The 21,610-nt window shown below is 38.6% G+C and overlaps 1 protein-coding gene across 1 annotated transcript in view; it reads left to right on the top strand.

Annotated features, from left to right (window-relative positions):
• The window catches only part of clstn2a (calsyntenin 2a), a 219,121-nt gene that overhangs the window by 154,531 nt on the left and 42,980 nt on the right, over positions 1-21,610 (top strand). The window contains exons 5-8 of the mRNA XM_016269210.1: positions 1,218-1,367; positions 7,260-7,445; positions 9,653-9,910; positions 13,222-13,343. Coding sequence (XP_016124696.1) covers positions 1,218-1,367; positions 7,260-7,445; positions 9,653-9,910; positions 13,222-13,343 — 716 coding nt within the window. The remainder of the gene's footprint in view (positions 1-1,217; positions 1,368-7,259; positions 7,446-9,652; positions 9,911-13,221; positions 13,344-21,610) is intronic.

Genomic DNA, 21,610 nt, shown 5'->3' with positions numbered 1-21,610 from the left:
CTGTACATCGTGTCTGTGCAGAGGTCCGTGTTAGTAATGATTGATTATGTTATATATGTCTTGATTGAAAGAAAGTGCGTCTTTCTTAGTGGAAGCAGAAACCGTTTCCAAGTATATACAACATGTTGGTTCGTTACTGTGCTTCAGCGCTATAGTTTGTGTGTGTCTCTCTTGCTCAGTACGTGATCTAAAACATAGTGTTTTAATCAAAAGCTGATCAAGAGCTTTTCTTACCAGTTAGCACTATGCTAAACTGGTAGCTTAATGTGTCATTTGACTACTTGGATCTTCAGTAATATCATGTGAACACTAAAATTATATATGATTAATAAAATATACACTACTGTTCAAAAGTTTGGGCTCAGTAAGACTTTTAAGGAGATTAATACTTTTATTTAGCAAGGGTGCATTCAATGATAAAAAGTGACTGTATAGACATTTATAATGCTACAAAAGATTTATATTTCAAAAAATGCTGTTCTTGTAAACTTTCTATGAAACCTGAAAAAAAAGCATTATGGTTTTCACAAAAATATTAAGCAGCAACTCTTTTCAACATTGATGATACAATGTTTACAATGGGATACATGTTTATTATGCATCACAATCACAATCATTGATTTTTAATCAGTACCCATAAAAGTTGGAATGGCTTTGTAGAGAAGGTGGATACATTTTTCAATGACACCAGAAATACAAATCCCATTTGTATATGAAGAACAGAAGGTGGTTACTGTTTGTACTCTTTGTATTCTGAGTAAATTTGTATTCAAAGTACAAACTCAACATTTGTAGTTTTATTAACCATATGTCCTAACCTACATTATTTTATTAGCCATGAATGCAGATAATAAACCACTATAAAGCCTTGTGAAATGCAAACTATAGAGATTAGATGTAATTGTCTTTGTCCTAATTAGCAGCATTGGAAACAGTCTTGCAGATATAATCTGTAATTGCTGAAACAGGGACTCTTACACTGTTGAAATTACTTTTGTGATTGAAAACATTTGGCAAGAGCCATTGTAAGGGAGCTTAATTATTGTTTAAAAGCATATGTTGGTGTAGTATCTCAGTCTGGCAGCTGCAACAATTACACATTGCTCTCTTAAGTTTTACTTTCCTCGTTCCACTTAGCATGTCTTTAATTTTATTTAGCAAATTCTCTCACAAGTAATGGGCTTGTTTTTTTCTCTTACATTTATTCTTCTCTCCAGGCAACATCAGGAACACGGAGCGACTGAGCTATGACAAACAGCAGCACTACAAAATCATGGTGACTGCTTACGATTGTGGCCAGAAAAAGGCGATGGAAAGTGTTCCGGTTCACATTGATGTCAAACCAGTGTGCAAACCTGGCTGGCAAGGTCAGTGGATACTTCAAATCTGTTACCTCAGCTATTACTGTTGCTCCATTCCTGGCTTCTGCTATTCAAATTAGCTGCTTATTCTGATCTTCTTTTTTTTACAAGCAGTGTACTATATGTACAGTATTGCTGTTATTTTGTAATAGTAATGTAGATGTTTATTTCAATTATTTTTTCACTGCTTATAGCTCAGGCAGCTGGCTCAAAAAAAAATCTGTGGGTGTATGAAAAAAAGAGATTTGAAATTATCATGCGGGAGTTGACCAACTACCATTGAAATGAATGGGAATGCTTACAGATAGCTTTCTCTATGTTTTATTGACTTTCTTTAGTTCTTTCAAGGCCTTGTCAGCTAATTGCATTTTCATTTTTAAATGCGTTATTTGTGTCGAGGAGTTCCTAGAAAATAGTAATTTGTGAAATACAAAAGTAAATGGATGCAAATTTTCACAAGAAGAAAGAGCAAAAGAGATAGTCATTTCTATATATATATATATATATATATATATATATATATATATATATATATATATATCTTGATATTCAAATAAAAACTTTCTCTATTCTCTTATCTTCCTCTGATCTCTAAGAGTCCCTGTCGATTCTCAAGTCAGCTTTTTTGATCTAAATCGTTCACCTAAATTCAATAGTCAAGGGGGTTTAAAACAACTGTATGAAATATATAAAAAATACTTGAGACATTTTTATAAATATCTCCTGGATGACAATGGAAAAATAATTGTAATTCTCTAATTGACTTGAAGAGTTTGACCTGATTGATTCAAAATATGATTCAATAGAATGTTGTGTTAAAATCAGACATCACTACTTCTCATTAACATTCCAAAAATAATTTAGGTGGATGTCAGGATTTTTGGTGAGTAATGACTTAAATTGCAGACTCGAGTTTCTATCTCTGCCTTACATCCACACTCAACCTCCATCCGTGAAATGGTCAGTATTGTGACCCAGCGGAGTAGTCTGTTCTCAGCGACCTCTGTGATCCCTTGTTCTGTTCTCCTCTCATCTGTGGCATACACTGTTAGTGGTCTTAACTAGACAGATCAATATCCGAGGACTCCGTCTTCCCACAGGGAAGCTTCAGCTCGTCCGCACACACTTACACTGACATCTCTGGAAGAGCCCAGTATTCCTTTAATATCTCATGCCAAGGCCAACCAATGCATTTTACATAGGCTATGGTAATGGAGTTGTTCTAAACAGTCAGTAGGCAGAGCTTTCAACATCATTAAATTGGAGAAAAAGACGAGGCAGCTTTTTTCACAGTTTACCTTCTTTCACACATCGATTGAGGTGTGGAAAATATCTGCAGATGTATTCAATTCACAGGCTTCAGTTGAGCCATTAAAATGTGCATGTCAGGGGCTAGAGAGACAAGACGCCTAATCACTGTCATCTAATCACTTCTCCTACTGAGAAGAAACAATGTAGCTACAGGTAATTCAATCGTGACAAAAGTCAAACTTTGTAAAAAATTCAGCGGCTGTTTGAGTATAGTGGACACAATTTAAATAAATATCAAGACTTTGCATTATAGGTGTATTTTTATACAAAAACTTTTATTTTGGATGCGATTAATCGTGATTAATCGTTTGACAGCACACATTTTTAAACCTAGTAGCAGTTACAATTGCTGGACATGTTTTGTCCCATGTCTCAAGAATCAGTGTCTTATAAAAAAAAATACATATTGTATTTGTTCATATTGGGAAACAGCTAAATTTACATTTGACTGAACATAGAGTGTGTTTGAACTCGAGCCAAGTTTCTTAGTATGAACATATATATATATATATATGAAAAATCTGTATTTTTTTTAAAATAATAGTTTATATGGTTTCTTCCTTTCTTCTTTTTATTCATTTTCTCTGCTTTGAATTCAAGTAGTTTTATTGGCATGGAAAAAAAAGTAATGAAAGAAAAGAAAAAAAGAAAACGTTGCCAATGCTTTCTTCTCATTTTCTCTCTCCTCAAGCACTCCTAGTTTGTCCCAGGGTCACTGCTGTTTCTGAGCTCAGGTATCATCTAAAACATGATAGGGCCTTAGGATGTGTTGACAGTCGCTGGCAGGCTCCCACGCCCAGAGAATAAGCAGTCATTGGCTGAGAGATTGCAAGGCCTGTGTTGTCAGTGTGATTCATAAGAAGTGAGGTGGAAGTGAGAACTGAGTGACGATCATTGTAGGCACCGCAGAGGTGAAGGGCGAGGATTTCTGGTTGTAACGCTTCCCGCTTCCATAAGCGTGTAATAGGGCAGCCTCTCTTTGTCTCTGGTCAAATCTCATCTGTCAACACTGATCTCTCCATCTCTCCGTCCAGTGGCCCATCTTACTGAACCATCCACTGAGAGTGACAGATCTCTCATTGAGTGCAGAACCCATAGAAAACTGGCACTGCCAATCAGGTCTTCACTTACACCGTGTACACGATATTTACTGAGAGAAAAATGCAAGGCTGGACATGATTTTATCTGTTAGGAATAAAATGAACTTGGGCATTGCATAGTAGTAATGGATCCAGACTAAGGGCCCTATTTTAATGATCTAAGCGCATGGTCTAAAGTGCACAGCGCAGGTGCACTTGGGGTGTGTCCAAATCCACTTTTGCTAGTTTAACGATGGGGAAAACGGTCGGCGCGCCCTGCGCATGGTCTAAAAGGGTTGTCCCTATTCTCTTAATGAGTAATGGGTGTGTTTTGGGCATAACGTGCAATAAACCAATCAGAGTCTCATCTACCATTCCCTGTAAGAGCCAATGTAAGAGTCATGTCATGGCGGAATTGCTATTTACACAGCGGAATTTGCAAGCGCAAAGACAGAACGCGTCTCCAGAGATGAAACGGAGCTGCTCGTGAGCAAAGCAAAAAGGTAGCCTAATTCTGATACATGCAATGACTATCCATTATGACATGTAGGCATTTTTATATTTATGTAGCCTACACAATAATAATCTTTTACATTGCAATCCTTTAATTTTTAATATTTGGCATGTTTGTGTGCTGCTGTGCGTCCCTGTGTGTGTGTGTGTAATAAGCAGAGTGTACGCGCACTGTGGACCTGCCTATATAACACGCTCTTTAAATAACAAAAAAACGACTGCGCCTTTGACTTTAGATCAGGTTTGTGTTGGTCAACGCGCCAGCAATGCGCCTGAACACACCTCGTTTTCAGACCAGCACGCCCATGGGCACACAAATGGGTGCAAATGCATTTGCCATTTAAACAACCTGGTGCAGGACGTGAAAATGACAACTGCGTCGGGCTGAAACTAACAAAAAACACTTGCGTCGTGCCTGATGCCGCATTGCGCCGGGTGTATGATAGGGCCCTAAATGCGATAAAAAAAGTCTAAATTGCTGTTTAGATATTTGTTAACATTACCCAATAGCCTGTGCAGTTTAAGTGACAGAAGAAGTGCAAGTTGTTAAGATGAAACGTGATGTTGCTTGTGAAAATAAGTTTAGTTTAGTTTAGTTTAGTTTCTTCTAGTTAATTATTTTCGTGTTCTGTGCGTTGCTTTTTGTATATAACCTACAAAGATAAATAATTTAACATGAAACCAGGGAATGTGCATTTAGAAACTAAATGAGCTGATTTTTTCCTTTCATGTTGAATTTTAAATTTGGTCAATATTTTATCATGTCATATTCATTTTAGTCCATTTTATTGTGACTAAAGTATGCAATTTACTTACGAAATTTTATAAAATAATTACTTTTGCCATTATATCTTTATAATTCCTTGGCATAAATGCAGTAAAGCAACTATAATTATTTTCTTTCTGATTAAATATAAATTAATGTTTTTAGAGCTTGATTTGATCCTTTTTAGTACAAAGTCATCATAAAATAATGATTATGATTCATACTGATTTTTTTCCATTTTGCCTAGAGTGTTTCCAGACTTTTGAAGGACAATGTAATTTGCAGATGATAATGTGGAAAACAACACAACAAATGTCAAACAATAACATACTTTTATCAACCCCTTGTTTGAATTAAAATAGTTTAAGTAATCATTTAAAACGTTCTCATTTAAGTAAAGACAGAGCTTTGGTTCAAAAGCAGACCTGCACTTTTTAAAAATATCTGACTTTGCTGTTTGCAGAGCATTGGTACTATACATTTTTTTTTTTTTTTAATATGTGGCGACACAGGTTTGAATCTGACCAGCATTACATCCTGATATTTTCCGCTTTTCTAGTTTCCTCTCGCTCTCCACTACACTCCCTGATTAGATTTCAAAATGCACAAACAAAATTAGAAGAACCCCATAAATATACAAACGCACCACTTCCAGTCTTTAATTAGCATTACATTCATCCGTGAACATCTCAAGGCAGTCTTATGATGGAAACTCTGTGACAGAAAAAAGGTGAGTTTCCTGGCCAACTCATTTCCTGTCCACCTGTCATGTAGCCCTTTCCTGCACCATTTCACCCCGAACCCCCCACTCTCCCATTATTTTTCCATGCGTATCCCAGTCTGTTCTTTTTTACTTCAGCAATTCCAGTGGCAATATCAGTCCCCGCGTTGCTCTGCAGCGACTTTTTGGCATCTGTGGCATTTGCGAATAAGCAATGAATGTTTAATGCCGCAGTTAATGTTAATCGTCACCCCGAGGTCCTGAAATGGTCTTTCTATTGAACAGAATGAGTCTGGCCTCTGGCTTTGGTGTGTTTGGATAATCGAGGGAATTATTCACTCTCCAGGGAGTAGATGAGTCATTACGCAGCGCACACAGAACGTTGTTTTGATGCCATGCCTCCAAAGTCCTGTTGCACATGCTTTTTTTCTGATACTGGATTAAAAGAAGACCCACTGCCGTTTTAGATTTTTTTTTAGGTGTTTTTTTTTTCTGAAAAAGTTTTTATTGCATATATTGTGTTTTGAAGTAAGCTATAAAGCTTCTCTGCTCAGTTTATCTGGGGCAGAACGACTACCTCAGATATTCATGAGGAACTTTTTTAAGACCTTTCCCTCAAAAAGAGGTAGAGATGTAGGCCTGTGGTACTGTACTGTCGCCCCATTTTATCCACAGTAGTGCCAATGAATAATGTAATAAGATATTCAGTTAGGGAAACGGGCTGAGGGAATATCTCTCTGCTGAGGTGAATACAAAGCACTGGGTTCTCTGAATTATACAGAGAGAGTCCATAAAGGCCAGCAAGGAAGAGTGAGATGTTTTATCTTAAGGGTTATTCTTACTCTAAGCTTCATGTTTTATAAAGCGCACAAGACAGAGTAATGTAACATGCATGAACACATACTAAAGCACACAGTGATGTGCCAGCCTTGACCAGGAGGGGTAACATGTGTCAGTAAGAAAATAATTCCAGATGGATTCCTTTTTCCTTTGACCTTGCTGTTTGCTTTTAACCATAGCTTTCATCACGATTGGTTTTACCTCTTCGTGTTTGTACTGAAAGATAAAAAGGATACAGCGTATAATGTAAATCTGATATGGGGCGACAACAGATGCTGTAGCGACAGCTGAACTCTGATATGAAAGCAAATAACCAGTGTGTCAAAGTGATTTTAAAGGGTGTTGAAGCATGATGGGGAAAAGTTGGGTAATGAATAATAAAGGTAAGGTGGGTATTATATTTTAAATTGCTATATTTTGTATTATTATTATTATTATTATTATTATTATTATTAAGCAATGAACAATTAAAATAATATATTTACCAAAAAAAAAAAATAATAATAATAATTTGATTCACTAGCCTAATTGTGAGCTGTTTGAATCAAGGAGATCTGTAGTACCTGGTGAAAGCTATTTATTAGCATTTACATATTTATATTTATATTTATTTACACAGATTTTAGAACTGTAAAATCTCTGGTTTCTAATATGTGTTTTTCTCCCAGGTTGGAACAAGCGTTTGGATTATGAACCTGGAACAGGCAGCAAGCAGCTCTTTCCCAAGATGCACCTGGAGACCTGCGATGGCCCTTTATCTTCAGTGCGAGCCATGGTGGAACTGCAGACCAGCCATATTGGGAAGGGCTGTGACAGAGAGACCTATTCTGAGAAGTCTCTGCAGAAGCTCTGCGGTATGGTCCACTTCAACACAAATCTTTTATCAGTCAGTCCAGAACTGCTTTGAGTTGGTATGCTGAGCTAAATGAGTTTAATTCAATTCACAAACTTTTACATTCAAATAGAGATGCACAGTATTATAGAATGTATAATTTATTATTCAATACTGGGCATGTAACTGTGTACAATGGATATTTAATTTTGCATGTACATTTCCCCTTTTTTGCCATCATCTAACATTTCAAGTTTTTATGTGAGTGATAGTCACTTCTAAAGGTCTTTGCACACTGAGTCTAAATATTCTTCTTAAAAAATGTACGCACCTTAAAAAATAAATACGACCTCACGTTGTGTCAATCACATTTACACACTGCCTCCAAAACTTTCGTCCGTCATAAAAAAATTCGGCTCAGGTTTGATTTTCTGCGTTTTCGCATCCATAGCAAGCATTTTGATAGAAAAGGATGACGAATATGAAAAAAAAAACACACTTGAAAATTTCGGACTCAGTGTGCAAGGACCTCCTGGGGGTCGACGGTGGCGGTATACTTCCAAAGCATTAATAATCTAATGTCACTGTTAAATCTCTCTCTCTCTCTTTTGTCATACTATAGATTATAAGGTTGTTTTGCCCAAATTCACATGTAACTACTAGTTCTTAAAGCAATTTTTTTTATAGACAAAGTAGTATAGAATTCTAATATCTGCCATTTATGAGTTTTGAGTCTAACTTGAAAACAATTATTGGCTTACTAGTATGGGGAAGACTTTTAATATCAGTTCATCCCTACAATTCACCTAACCATATCTCATATACACACATTGCGTGTTCAACACATTTTAAATGGGTTATAAAACAATTTTCATGTATCTCAATAAATCAGTCATTTTAATCTGATGAAAGACTCTTTGAAACTGATGCATTATGAAGTCAGAGCCACTCTGGCACACAGTTGTGGAGTGATTAAAGCTCTGACTGATTTGTGAAGCATTAAGTGTGTTGATCTTTTTACCATCTTGGCTCTCTCTGTCTCAGTAATAATCGTTTCCCCTGTTGATGTCAGTCGCTTTTGCCCAAGCACTTTGTACAGTTAGCTGAAATAAGTGCTTATTGTTTGAAAATAGGCACATTTTTGAAGTGTTTCTGAAATAGACATCAAAGCTGGCAACCAAGTATGATATTTTTTTTTTAAAGCACACCTGAATAATTTCGATAAATATATGTTTTATGGAAATCGCAAAGACCCAATGTGTAACCGTTAGTGTACAACCTTGAAATGCAGACAGTTTATTCTGGACTGGACATTTGATGGCAAGAGCCGCCACTGAGACTCATGTAGCGCTAGAAATTGCTTGCGTAATGTAATCTCATTGACCTGTACCTTTACGGTATTGCTGGAAATGGATTCTCTCAGAAGAGCTCAGACGCTCACTTGGAGTCTGGCGGTGAATTTATCGTCCAATATCGATTGGCAGAAATAAATATTGCATAGCTTAAAAGCAGCGCCACTGCCATATTCCCTCGCGCTCCTGTCTCTCTTTGGGCCCGTGGCGAAGTGAGTGATGTGGAGCTGTGGAATGAGAACACGTTGCTCTGACATCGCCGTTGCTCATCGCTCATTCTGTCTCTCTGTGCTGGCCGTCCTGTCACCCCTGAGTGGGGGAAAAAGATTCAGTATCCTCCTGTACTCCCAAATAAAACACGCAGAGAGAGGCACGGGAGGGAGGGAGGACGACAGGAGGCTAATCAAAGATTGATAGGTGGCGCTGCTCTTGCATATTTAGGGCATCTGTACTAGACTTGTCCTCAAAGTGAGTGTGAACACAATTACTTATATTTCAAAGTTTTGCCTTTTTTAAAGGGATAGTTTATATATTCCTAACATATGCTTCCCAGTTGATGAAGAATCCATACTCAAACTCTTTTAACCCACATGATCACCCTAGCTTAACGTGCCAAAATGTTGCTAGGCCACATCCGACAGCATTGAGTTTTATAATGAGACGTTTGCTTTCAGAAATGACATTTCAGTCAGGGTTGAATGTGGGTCTCGGAACCAAATGTTACTTGCTTTTCATCTCTAATTTGATTTGAAGTGTGCTGTATGCACAGTATATTGGAACGCCAGGGCAACTAACATGATTTTAACTCTTTGTGACAGACAGCTTGTAATTTTTCTTGCAGTAACCTGAACTAACCTCTGTGCTTTTATCTCCACAGGAGCAGCCTCGGGCAGCACAGACCTTCTCCCGGCGCCGAGCGTGTCCACCAATTGGACGGCTTCCTTGCTGACAGACAGCGGCCGAGACAGCGACCTCATCTTCAGATTTGATGGACGACAGGCGGCCAATATCCCAGAGTGGGTTGTGCCACAGAACCTGACGGATCAGTTTACCATAGCAACATGGATGAAGCATGGGCCAAGTCCTGGGCTGAGAGCCGAGAAGGAGACGTTGCTGTGTAATTCTGATAAAACTGGTGAGCTATGGTGACTCAGTAGGCATGTGTTAAACCTTTAAGAGGGGCAGGGTTTATATATACTTTTTTTCATTAAATAGTGCTAAAATAATTTAGATTACAGTGGTGGCCAAAATTATTAGAACACTAGTATTTTCACCAGCTAAAAATGGTTTTACTGTAGTGTGTCAGTAGGAAATATCAGTTTACATTTCCAAACATTAATTTTGCCATTAATTGTAATAACCCAGTGAGATTTTTGTTTTCACAAGGAGTCTGACAACAGCTAGTGCTCCACACAGAGATCTGAATGCTGTAAAATGAGGATTCTGTCAAAAATAATGTCATAAATAGATTTTCTTCATCAATTAACTTCTATTAACTAAATTAAGTCAACATTTGGTGTGACCATCATTTGCGTTTTAAAGTCCCCATGTAGTCAAATATTTTATTTCAAAATGACATATTTAAATGTTTTTTCTTGTGAAAATAATTTTCTCATGCCTTAAAATAGCTTGAATGTAACTCTACACCCTTGCCTCATTTACTATATGCGGATCTATGAATATGTAAATTAGTCCCGCCTCCACTCAGTCACACCAGCCAGCCTCCTGATCCACTGAACTGTAGTAACCGCAAAACAATGGCATACACAGATAATGACTGATAAAACTATGTTTTTACTAGCGGACAACTACAGTGAATACTGTAACATTCGTTAAAGTTACTTACTTGACGATGTTGTGTCCTAAAATGCCTTGATGACTCGAATGCAGCCGTTTGTGATTGTTAATTCGCGCCTGCAAGCAACGCGTGTGAAGTACAGACGCCGATGCGGGAGAGGTGACTCGAATGCAGCCATTTGTGATTGTTAATTTGCGCCTGCAAGCAACGCGTGTGAAGTACAGACGCCGATGCGGGAGAGGTGCATCTGACTCCGGGCTACTTTTACACTGTTGCCACGGATTATAATGCAAGTTAGCGGTTCTAAATTCACATTAAACCACAGCTTCATGGGTTTTTTGCTCTGATTTATTTTTGGTTTTGTGCTGGTATTGGTATATTTTGCATGCTAGTGATAGGAATCGATCCCTTGACGTGATTGGTTATTGGTTTGTGACGTAGCAAACCAAGGGCTGTTTCAAACCATATTTCTGGGTCAGCCTTTGGGAAACTACAGCTTTAAGGAGAAAATACACAGCAATGGTGTTGATTAATAGATTGGCACATGGTCTGTCTAAAAGCATATTAAAAACACCACAAATAAACAACATAAAAAACTTGATTTTAACTACAGGGCGACTTTAAAGCAGCTTTTGCCATAGGTGCACTTGCACATAGTTTTTCTGGTAGCTTTGCAGGTAGGTTTCTTGAAGCATCTTAGAAACGTTGCCACAGTTCTTCTGGATTTAGTCTGTCTCAGTTTATTGTGCTTCTTCATGTCATTCCAGACAGACTGGATGATGATGAGATCAGATCTCTGTGTGGAGCACTGGCTGTACTTGTGCAAACAAAAATCTCTTATTATTACAGTTAATGGCAAAATTAATGTTTGAAAATGTAAACTTATATTTCCTACCGACACGCTACAGCAAAAGATAGAAATAACTGACTTAGAACCATTTTTTAGCTGATGAAAATACTAGTGTTCTAATAATTTTGTATGTCTACAGTTTCCTAATCTGGTGATCCATCCCCAGTTTGGTAGAATTGAAGAGGTCAGTGCTATGGGTGTGTCAGACAAACCCAAGAAAATTTTGATCAGTACCAAAGAGAAATTAAGACTATGGATTAGATCTGAATTAAAGAGTGAAAAATTCTCAGGGAAACTCTAGTCAGGAAGAAATGCAGCGTGACTGTCAGCGGCCAGTTCTCTGAGACCGAGTGGCCCTGATGGGGGCCGACTGCTTGGCAGGGCTCTTTCGAGTTCATTGATCCCAGGCGTCATGTTGAGTGGGTGTGAGACTAAATCAATTCAACATGCACTAAAAGCAGTTGCACAAGAGACATCGGGCAGCGGCGTTGAGGTGAGTGGAGAGGGGCGCCTTGTGGAGGAGACGTGGCAGCCACCTTGATCAATGAGAGGCTTCTGAGAAAGCGTGAAAACAGTCCAGACTTTCTTTGAGTAAGGCACGTGATGAACAGTGAAACGTTTCAATAACAGAGAAGAAAATGCTTTAACAGGAGTCTCCGTTTGAATGGCAGCTCTCTCATGCACATCCTGTTAGGATTTAGCATTGTTACGGATTGACATTTAGTCTGAATAAAGCTGGGAAAAAATTTAATACCAGCTTAAGGTTAAAATGGCTTTTGGAGCAAGGTTTGTTGCTGGTATTTAGTAGTAACCATCAAAGCCAAGGTGGTCTACCAGCTCTAAATAACCTGTCAAAAGATGCAATCTTGGCTGATACCATTAAGCTAAAAGCTATTTAAATTGTAATGCAATTGAATTGAATTTAGTTTAATGAATTTTAGGCATTGCAACATTATAATGTTAATGCAACATTATAGTGTTATTAAGTTAATAGTGCTTTTAAAGATCAACTTAAAGTAAGCATTCGATGACAGCAATAGTAACCCAAATGTAAAAAAAAAAATGGAAAAGGAAAAATAGTACATAATACAAATATTATGTAAATTATATAAATATTACGTAATATATAATACGTTTTCAGTGGCCATTACTCAGTCTTCAGAAAAAGCAAAAAATCTTATTATTATCAACGTTTTGCTGAACAATTGCACTGTTTAATATTTTTGTGGAAGCCTTGAAACATTTTTAGGATTATTTGATGAGCAGAAAATTCTAAATAACTGTATTCTTTTGGAATATATATATTTTTTTAGTAATGTGAGACTTGAATGTGAGTTGTCAATTAATTCATTCTATAAATGAGTAAAAAGTGGTTGGTAGTAAGCTGGTTATCCCTGGATTTTTGAGCAGGATTCATGAAATATATCCTGCTAGTCATTCCATCCCTGACTGGAATTATTCCCTTTAGAGTTTCTGCAGAACCACAGTGGTATCTGTTCATTTTTCTCTATGTCAAGACTTATCTCCTTGTTTGTAGTGTAATTTTTATGACTCAGCCTTGTATAACAGTCGAGAGTTTTTCTAACATGACTATGCAGTTCAGACAAGCTCTCAGAGCGAGGCATGGAAATCTATAAATGTAAATCTTTAATCAACATGACGTTCTTGCTTTGACAGCCATTGAGAGTGATTTGTAGAAAAGTTATTTTACAGTCCTAAAATAACACATCATTTATTTACCCTGTCAAGCATTATTTTTTGACGCCCTTACAGTAAGGCTTTTCTGTGTTTTTTGCAGAGATGAACAGGCATCATTACTCTCTATATGTCCACAACTGCCGTCTGGTGTTTCTTCTGAGGCGAGACTTTATTCAGCTGGACTCCTTCAGGCCGGCAGAGTTCCACTGGAGACTGGAACAGGTGAGGAGCCCCCAGGCACCTGTCACTCATGCACGTCAACATCACAACCAGCCCTGTGATAAACAGTACGGGAGAAATGCCACACTGATCGGGCTCCATTTATAGTAATCACTTGTGAAGTGAAGTTCGCTCTGTATAATTTTCAATTACCTGTTTTTGAATTATTCATTATCCATGTGACTGATCTTTCTGTTGCAACGAGTGATCTGTCACTGCTAAAATGATTATTATTAGAAGGACAAATTGGAAAGCCGACGCAAAGACAGCACTCACGTTTTCTCTCCCAGTGCTTATTTGGCTCATAATCCAGGTTGTTTGTGTTTGGAAACACCTTGATTTTCAGTATTTCCCTCGGCCAATGTTGAGTGCGGACTCATCTTTTGATTGAGAGCACTAAACGGACTTTATATGTGTGTCACCGTGCCTCTCAACGCTTGCCAAAGGGAACAGAGAGCCGAGGTGAAACATGTGTAATCAGTATGAAAAGCTCTCCACAGCAATGACCTCTCGCAGGGAACATAATGATAGTCCTTCGCCCACACCAGTCCTTAACCGCAAATTACACGCACATACACATTCTCACATCCAGACGTGCACTATCCCAAGTGCAACATCTCGGACCTTTCTGAGCTGCTGTTAATGTATGCATATCTATTGAGTAAACACCCCATATATGTCATCAAAAGACTTTTTTTATCCTTTTCAAATGCACAGAGCAGGTTGTTGGCTGAGAGGGCTTTGATCAATAGTCCAGATCAATTACTGTAAGTAGGACTCTGGAGTTCAGGTTTTGGTCATAGTCCAGAAGCTTGTGTGCGCAACCATTTTTCGCAGATGTTTTGATTAGAAAAACTAAGATGCGAGAACATTTGGCTGCGTTTGGCTGCATTTGTTTTCTCGCTGTGGCAGTTGTCTAGCGTAGCGGTGAAAGAGCTGGGCTGGTAGCCGAAAGTTTTTAGATTTGAGTCCCTCATAGGATGAGACATGAGCTTTGGCTGTTTTGCCTTTAAGCAAGGCACTTAACCTCAGGTCACTCCAGGAGAATTGACCCTGTGGTCTTTCAGACTGACAGCGATTTGCAGTGACAAAGCATTTGGAAGTCATTGACTTTCAGTTGCCGATTGGAGGCAACATGAACACTCTTAGCGATACTGAAGTTCAAGGTTATTCAAATACTCTGCGATGATTTGCCTCATAATATAGTTTAGCTGTTACTAGCTACTAGCAACCAACAGAACAGCTACTTGGCAATCCTATTTAATCTCTGTCAGTGTGAGCAACCCTTAAGTAAATTGTAAGTCACTTTGGGTAAAAGCATCTGCTGAATGACTTACTGCTTACTTACTGCTTGCTCTGACAGGCTTTTGATAGTGGATCCATAAAGACATGCCACATCCACACAGTCTGATCACTAACTGGCTAATGTATATGCAGTAAAATGGAGAGCGCTGGCAAAATTCACTAGATTAAATATGATTGAAGAGTCCCTTGATTATTCAGTGTGGAAGAACTAAACTCTGGGCTTGCCAAAGTTTGCAAGCTTGGTGAGACACTTGTTAGGAATTAAACTAGATATCTGTGAGTAGAATTGTATGTTGTTTTGGTAAAATTATCAGTACTTATAAAATTTGGATTCCATAGAAATGCTGAGGTCTACATACATTTTCTACTATTAGTACTATTTATTGGCGTTATTTGTTTACTGCCATTTATTGTGGTCTTGTAATCTTGTAATTATTGTGCTTTTTTAATCTATTTCCGATAATGCCATTAAAAGGCACGCAAAAGAAAATTTGGTTGGTCACTTTACATGTCAGACAGTTTCTTCCTCCCTAAATTGGTGGTTCTTGGCCAGAATAATTTTACAAATTAGGTTTGGCTACATGTGACTGTGCGCTACAAAACTGGGCATAAAAATATGGAATCGTTTTACTAGATAAGATGAATAAAATATTGATATTATTTGCTTCCGATATTTGTCTGATACCTGTATATGCAGTACAGTTTAGGTTTTGGTTCTGTATGATTTTATTTTATTTATTTATTCATTTATTTTTCAAAAGAGGTGAATACATTTATTCAGCATTAAATTCATTAAAAGTGACAGTGAAGACATTTACAATATTACAGTTAATTTGTGTTTTCAACTTTCTCTTCATCAGAGAAACCTGAAAAAATGTATCACTGTTTTCGCAAATATATTAAGCATTCCAACTGGTTTTAACATTGATAATAATTTGAAATGTTTCTTGAGCTCCAAATCAGCATTTTTGAATAATTTTTAAAAGATCATGTGCCAATGCAGATTTGAGTAATGGCTGCTGTAAAGTCAGTTTTATTCCTTCCATCACAGGATTAAATTACATTTCAAAATGTATTGAAATAGTTTGAATTGTAATAATATTTCACAATCTTACTGTTATACTGTATAAAAAAATTGCAATATAACGAATGTGTATTTTATACAAGTCATAATTTGTGTGTGTGTTTTTAACCAACATATAATTATTCCAGCGAGGCGTAGAGTCCATGTTGACTGCAATTATTATGACAATAAACAATAAGCTCAGTTTGACGACTGATTCTGCCTCAGAGTTCTTGACGGCTGTACTTAGTTTGTTACAGGTCAGAGGGAAAATGAGCTCCTTTCAAAGCTTCAGCTCCTTTCCTGAGCTCAGCCAGGTGATGAGGAACACAAGTAAACAATATGGGGTCAGTAGACAGGCTGCCATAAAACAATGTCAGCTGCAGAAGGAGCAGCGCTTTTACCTACAATCCTGTCAACATCCACCGCATGAAACACTGCAGAGCAAAAAGTCTCAATACAGCTCTTGGTTTGTGTTTTACCGATATGCTGTGATATTCTCTGTATGCCTTTTTTGTACATTTATCTTTCATGGCCACTTTGTTGATTTTTGTAGGGAAGAGTATTTCTTTGCATATCTGCTTGCAAATGAAAGCGTGCAGAAAAGGAGTGTGAGAGAAGGTGTGAATGTGCTTGTTTACACTTCAGTGCATTTTCTCTCTTCCTGTTTTCCCTGCCATGTACCTCTTCTCCAGCATGGCTTGATAATGGTGTCTCTCCAGCTTGAAGGCAGTAAACAGAATATGCTTGCCTTGATCTCAGAGCACAGCACAGCTGTGTTCCCAACATGAGACGCATCTGTTTTTCTTTCTTTTCTCTCTGCCCTCCCTCTGACTGCTTGTCACTGATACCTAAACAACAGATTATCCTGTTGAAAATGTCACTGTAGGTAGTTTGACTTTTATCTTTAATCCCAACAAACAAACTTTTAACTCTTCTGAATAATGTCTTGTGCACTTTTCAGCTTGTTCTGGCCAAAAGCAGCCTATTTGGAAAGGAAGAAACAGAAAAAGTGACTAATAAAAGTTTTATTGTACTGCACTGCTTTTATTGTCATCAGACAGAGATTTAAATGTCAAAGGAAAACTTCTAGAATTTTTATTCCAAGTGCACCTATATATATTATATTGCAAGGATGCGTAAAGTGCATCAAATGTACATTATTATACATATGTATAATGCTACAAAAGATTTATATTTCATAAAAATGCAGGGTTTGTATTTTGTTTGTTTTTTTATATTTTCTGAAAATGTATCATAGAAATGGTTCTTGAGCACAAAATCAGTATATTAGAATGATTTCAGAAGGAACAAGTGGCACTGAAGACTGGAGAAAATTGTTCATATGCAAAGTTTTGCTACTGTATATCAGGGTTGTTGTTGTTGTTTTTTGTGCAGCGTAAGACCCACAGACGCACAGATTGCTACCTAATACCATAATGTGAGAAAGTCACATTGCTTAAGGTGCTTGTCGGCTGAGTTGGACGTGAATGTGTTTGTGTCAGTCAGGCCCTGTTGACAAGTCTGTAAGGGAAGGGCCGCAGGTGCTGTGGTATTTCTGTCACTATGGCAGTGCGCTGATCTAAGGCACCTGTAGAAGATTTGATTGACGCTGCAGTCTCCACCCCAGCCTAGTGGCCTGCGGCAGTGTGAGCGTCGTGTTCTATTAAGGACCCGACATTGATCTAGTAAAATAGCTTTGCGGTGATAGCGCGGCAGACACACTTTAGGTTGGAGAGAGAGGGAGAGGGAAAAAAGACAGGGTGTTGGCTGTTGGGCATCTCATCCAAATACTGCTCTTTGCAGTCTCATCAGCACTCTGAGAGGACACTCAATGGCTTCCGCTGCAACTCCATTAAGTCCTATTGATTTTGCAATCTTCCTCACACCTGCCTCTTTAGATCCCCCCCCCCACCTTTTCGTTGAGATGGAAAGAATGATGGAGAGGGAGAGAGTGATGCCAAGTGAGAGGAGGGAAATACTTGATGGGGGGTTATTCTGTACTATTTATCTTTTTTATTGCTCACTTTCTAACTTTGTTTCTCTTTGTCTCTCCCTCTCTAATCACATGGATTAGAGGTTTTCAGTCTAATGGATATAAGATTAAACAACAATAAAGGAATAGTTAAACTAAACGTTATATGTTGTTATTCATGTTGTTCCAAACCTGTGCTCTTATTAGATGTTTTTTGGGGGAAAAATAAGCTATTTTCCATCCATAGTAAGATATGTAAAGCTTAAAAAACACCAAAAGCACCATTAAATTACATAGAAGTAGTGCATAGGATCTGTGCCTTGTATTTCAAGTTGTGAGGTTTGTGTGCAAAACAGACCAACATTTAAAGGGATAGTCCACCCAGTGGATTTTGAGATTTTGACATTTATTCACCCTCACATCATTCCAAACCTGTACACTGTAAAAAATCCAATTAACAAAATGTTGGAAGGGCAAAATTTTTGTACTTGGGCTTAGTTGAGAGGACATATTACATTAAGTCTACACAAATATATTTGAAAAACATTGAATGAACGGATATTTTCAAATCCAGTCAACAATTAGCTATGCTAATGTTGACTAAACTAATCAAAACGTATCCAGCCAACACTGAGATCATTCTGCACGTGCACAAGCCTGAGTGACTTCGTGGGAGAAACAGCGCCATATTGTCAAGTTCACAAGTTAGGTAAGTGCCACTAAATAAATGTTATTTTTTTTAGACTAAATTTATCAACAAAAACATACAGCATATCCGATGTTTTTGAGTGGGTATTTAAAAGTGTTTTATAAGTCGTGTGTCTGAAGAAAAATTCATATTTAGGCTATGTTAAATGTATATCAAGTTCATGTGTCAGGTAAGTGGAACTGAATTTGTACTTAGATTGAATTGATCAATTCTTGTATATTAAAAAAAGGTGTAAACGTATTATTTAAAACGTATGTATTTATACACAAACGTACAACATACTGTATATAAAAACAAAATAAGCGTTGTATGAATATGTATGAGGGAAATTAGCTGTTTAAGTGACGGGAACGTGGTCTTTCTTCTCGTTTAATCCATAAAACACTTAATGTCAAAAGCTGTGTTACTATAATGAATTGTAGGTTTAATTTTGGCGTGTTGTATGATATTTTTGTGTTTCCGTGACGTTAAAAGATATGAAGAGATCGTGCAGTCTCTCTCTTTTATAAGCCAATGCTTACTACGACGAAACGTGTAATGTAAAGTGACGTGACATGTGGCCAAGTATGGTGACCCATACTTGGAATTAGTGCTCTGCATTTAACCTGTCCAAAGTGCACACGCACAGCAGTGAACACGCACACACACACACCGTGAACACACATCCGGAGCAGTGGGCAGCCATTTATGCTGCGGCGCCCGGGGAGCAGTTGGGGGTTCGGTGCCTTGCTCAAGGGCACCTCAGTCGTGGTATTGAAGGTGGAAGAGAGCGCTGTACATTCACTCCCCCCACCTACAATCCCTGCCGGTACGAGACTCGTATATACGAATACGCTTATTTGAAGTTAACATGGGCATGTTGAATGGGTTTTTGATCGTGCACATGAGTCCCTCCACTGGGGAAGAGACCATGGCTTAGTAAACATTGGGACAATTGATCAATCAATTTGTAAAACGTCACCACTGGTATTTATCAACAACAGGCAGGCATATTTTGATATTATTTTATGCTGTTTAAGGTAGACTTATAATATGAAATGTGCATGTTCTGTTACAAATCCTTGCAACTAATGAACAGTCAACATCAATGCTCCCTGTGTTGTGCGATGGATTGAGATTTTTTGTGTGCCAAAAAAAAATGGTTCCAACTTCTGTTTCATCACAAATTTAATTAACATATATTACATTTTAAATGATTTAAAAGGCATCATTTCATTTCTTGAGATAAATTGTACTTTATTTCTCCATCAGGGTGTGGCCAAAGGTTTCATTGGTGCTTTCTCATCATTGCAAGTTTTCAGATGCTGGCCAGTCACTTCTCCCAAGGCACCAAACATTGCCATGTGACCAGATTGCTCCACTGCAACTACATAGTGTGTGTGTACTTTCAACACTAAGACTTAATATGTGTAAAAGTTTAGTGTTTACTACAATTAAAATGTGCTTTATTGTTCTCAGTGGCATCTACACTAATATTAGACTGACTCTCATTCTTATTCTCAGGTCACCGTAGCCACCAGATCAAATCTGTATCCAGATCAGATGGTGGATCAGCACCTAGAGACCCCCTCGACAGCCCTGAATGTCAGCGGAGACCAGGACAACTAGATAAGCCCCAGAGACAGATCCCCTCCGAAGACCTCGTCACCTAGACAGCCATCGGGACAAGACCACAGTAACCAGACCAGTCCTCTGCACACTCTGACCTGTGTTGCAGCCTGCATTTAAACTGCTGGATTCGTCTGGCCAGAGAAGAACGATGGAGTTTTGGTTCCTTCGACACACAATTTTTCTGTTTAATACTGTAAAGCTGCTTTGACACAATCTGTAGTGTAAAAAGCACTATGTAAATACAGTGATTGGACTTTACTTGATGAACACCTGGTTCATTTATTGCCTCATTTTAAAAATGTAATTGTGAACAGTAGTAATATTTGTAAATGTTTGTTTGCAAACATTTTGTTTAACATCCAGTGGAGGGAATGTAGACGGGCGAGACTTTATCTTCTTCCTTAACCACCAGATCCAGCGCCCGCTCTCGGGGTTCGGAAGCCCGCGCTGCGGTTCTTTCCCCCCGGTGAGAGGGCTCGATGCTCCGCCTGTCTTTCTCCGAGGAGGTTGATGAGGGCATCGATGAGATTGCCAGTTGCACAAGCATCAGTTACACAAGCATATTATGCCTAACATTATAATGAGCAGCTTTACTGTGGAGCGGAGCTGTTGTACAGTTGCACAAGCATAATGTCAATACGATTATAAAAAGAAAAGACTCGCGCAGTCAGCTCTCGGAAATAAGGGGCTGTGCTTCTCCCCGCTGAAAGCTCCGCTCCCGCCGGGCACGCTCCGAGGAGTGTGTCCATGCTTGCAAGCTCGTGGTTCGGTCCCACTATTGCCGAGGCACGGCGGCGGTTCAGATCGCAGAGATCGCACATGGATCTAGCGGATGGGTTGGAGACGGCTCACCCTTTCTCCGCCTGCACTCCCTAGATCCAGCGCTCTCTCTCTCGAGGCTCGGAAGCCCGCGCTGCGGTTTCTTCCCCCTCTAAACGATAGCTAGCTGCTGCAGCTATTTTCTCCGAGGAGATTGATATTGTTTGTGAGACCAAGTGGCTCGCGCGCTGCCGAGGCAACGCGTGTATTACATCATTTTCAGTTTTTGATGTGAATCTTACCACCCCAGACCGTGTTTACTCGTTTGGTTGTTTGGCTGCATGTAATTCTGAGGAATTAAATTAAGTATTTATCTGACTATGGGAAGTTAGATATATCATTTTCGATTTTTGAAATTTATTTTATCACACCAGACCGTGTTTACTCGTCTGGTTGTTTGGCTGCATTTAATTCTGAGGAATTAAATTAAGTATTTATCTGACTATGGGAAGTTAGATATATAATTTTTGATATGAAGCTTATCACACCAGACCGTGTTTACTTGTCTGGTTGTTTGTTTGCATTTGATTCTGAGGAATAAAATGAAGTATTTATCGAACTATGAGAAGCTAGATATACAGGGGCTCTTGGGATAAAAATCTCTCGAGTGAGAGCACATGTTTACCTCTCTTCCTCTGAGGAGGTTGAGGCGGTCAGCAGGGGCTGCTGGGCGGGAGCAGTCCCAACCTACCATGTTCCAGCTCCTCATTCTGGGGGCGTCACTTCTCGTACTCAGCAGAGTCTAGAGTCACAGTGGCGCTCCCAGGCCGAAGGCTTATAGCGGAAGG

This window comes from Sinocyclocheilus grahami, unplaced genomic scaffold (genome assembly GCF_001515645.1).
Source record: "Sinocyclocheilus grahami isolate Dianchi unplaced genomic scaffold, SAMN03320097.WGS_v1.1 scaffold50.1, whole genome shotgun sequence".
Classification (NCBI taxonomy): Eukaryota; Metazoa; Chordata; class Actinopteri; order Cypriniformes; family Cyprinidae; genus Sinocyclocheilus; species Sinocyclocheilus grahami.
This window is presented reverse-complemented; position numbering and strand designations above follow the sequence as displayed.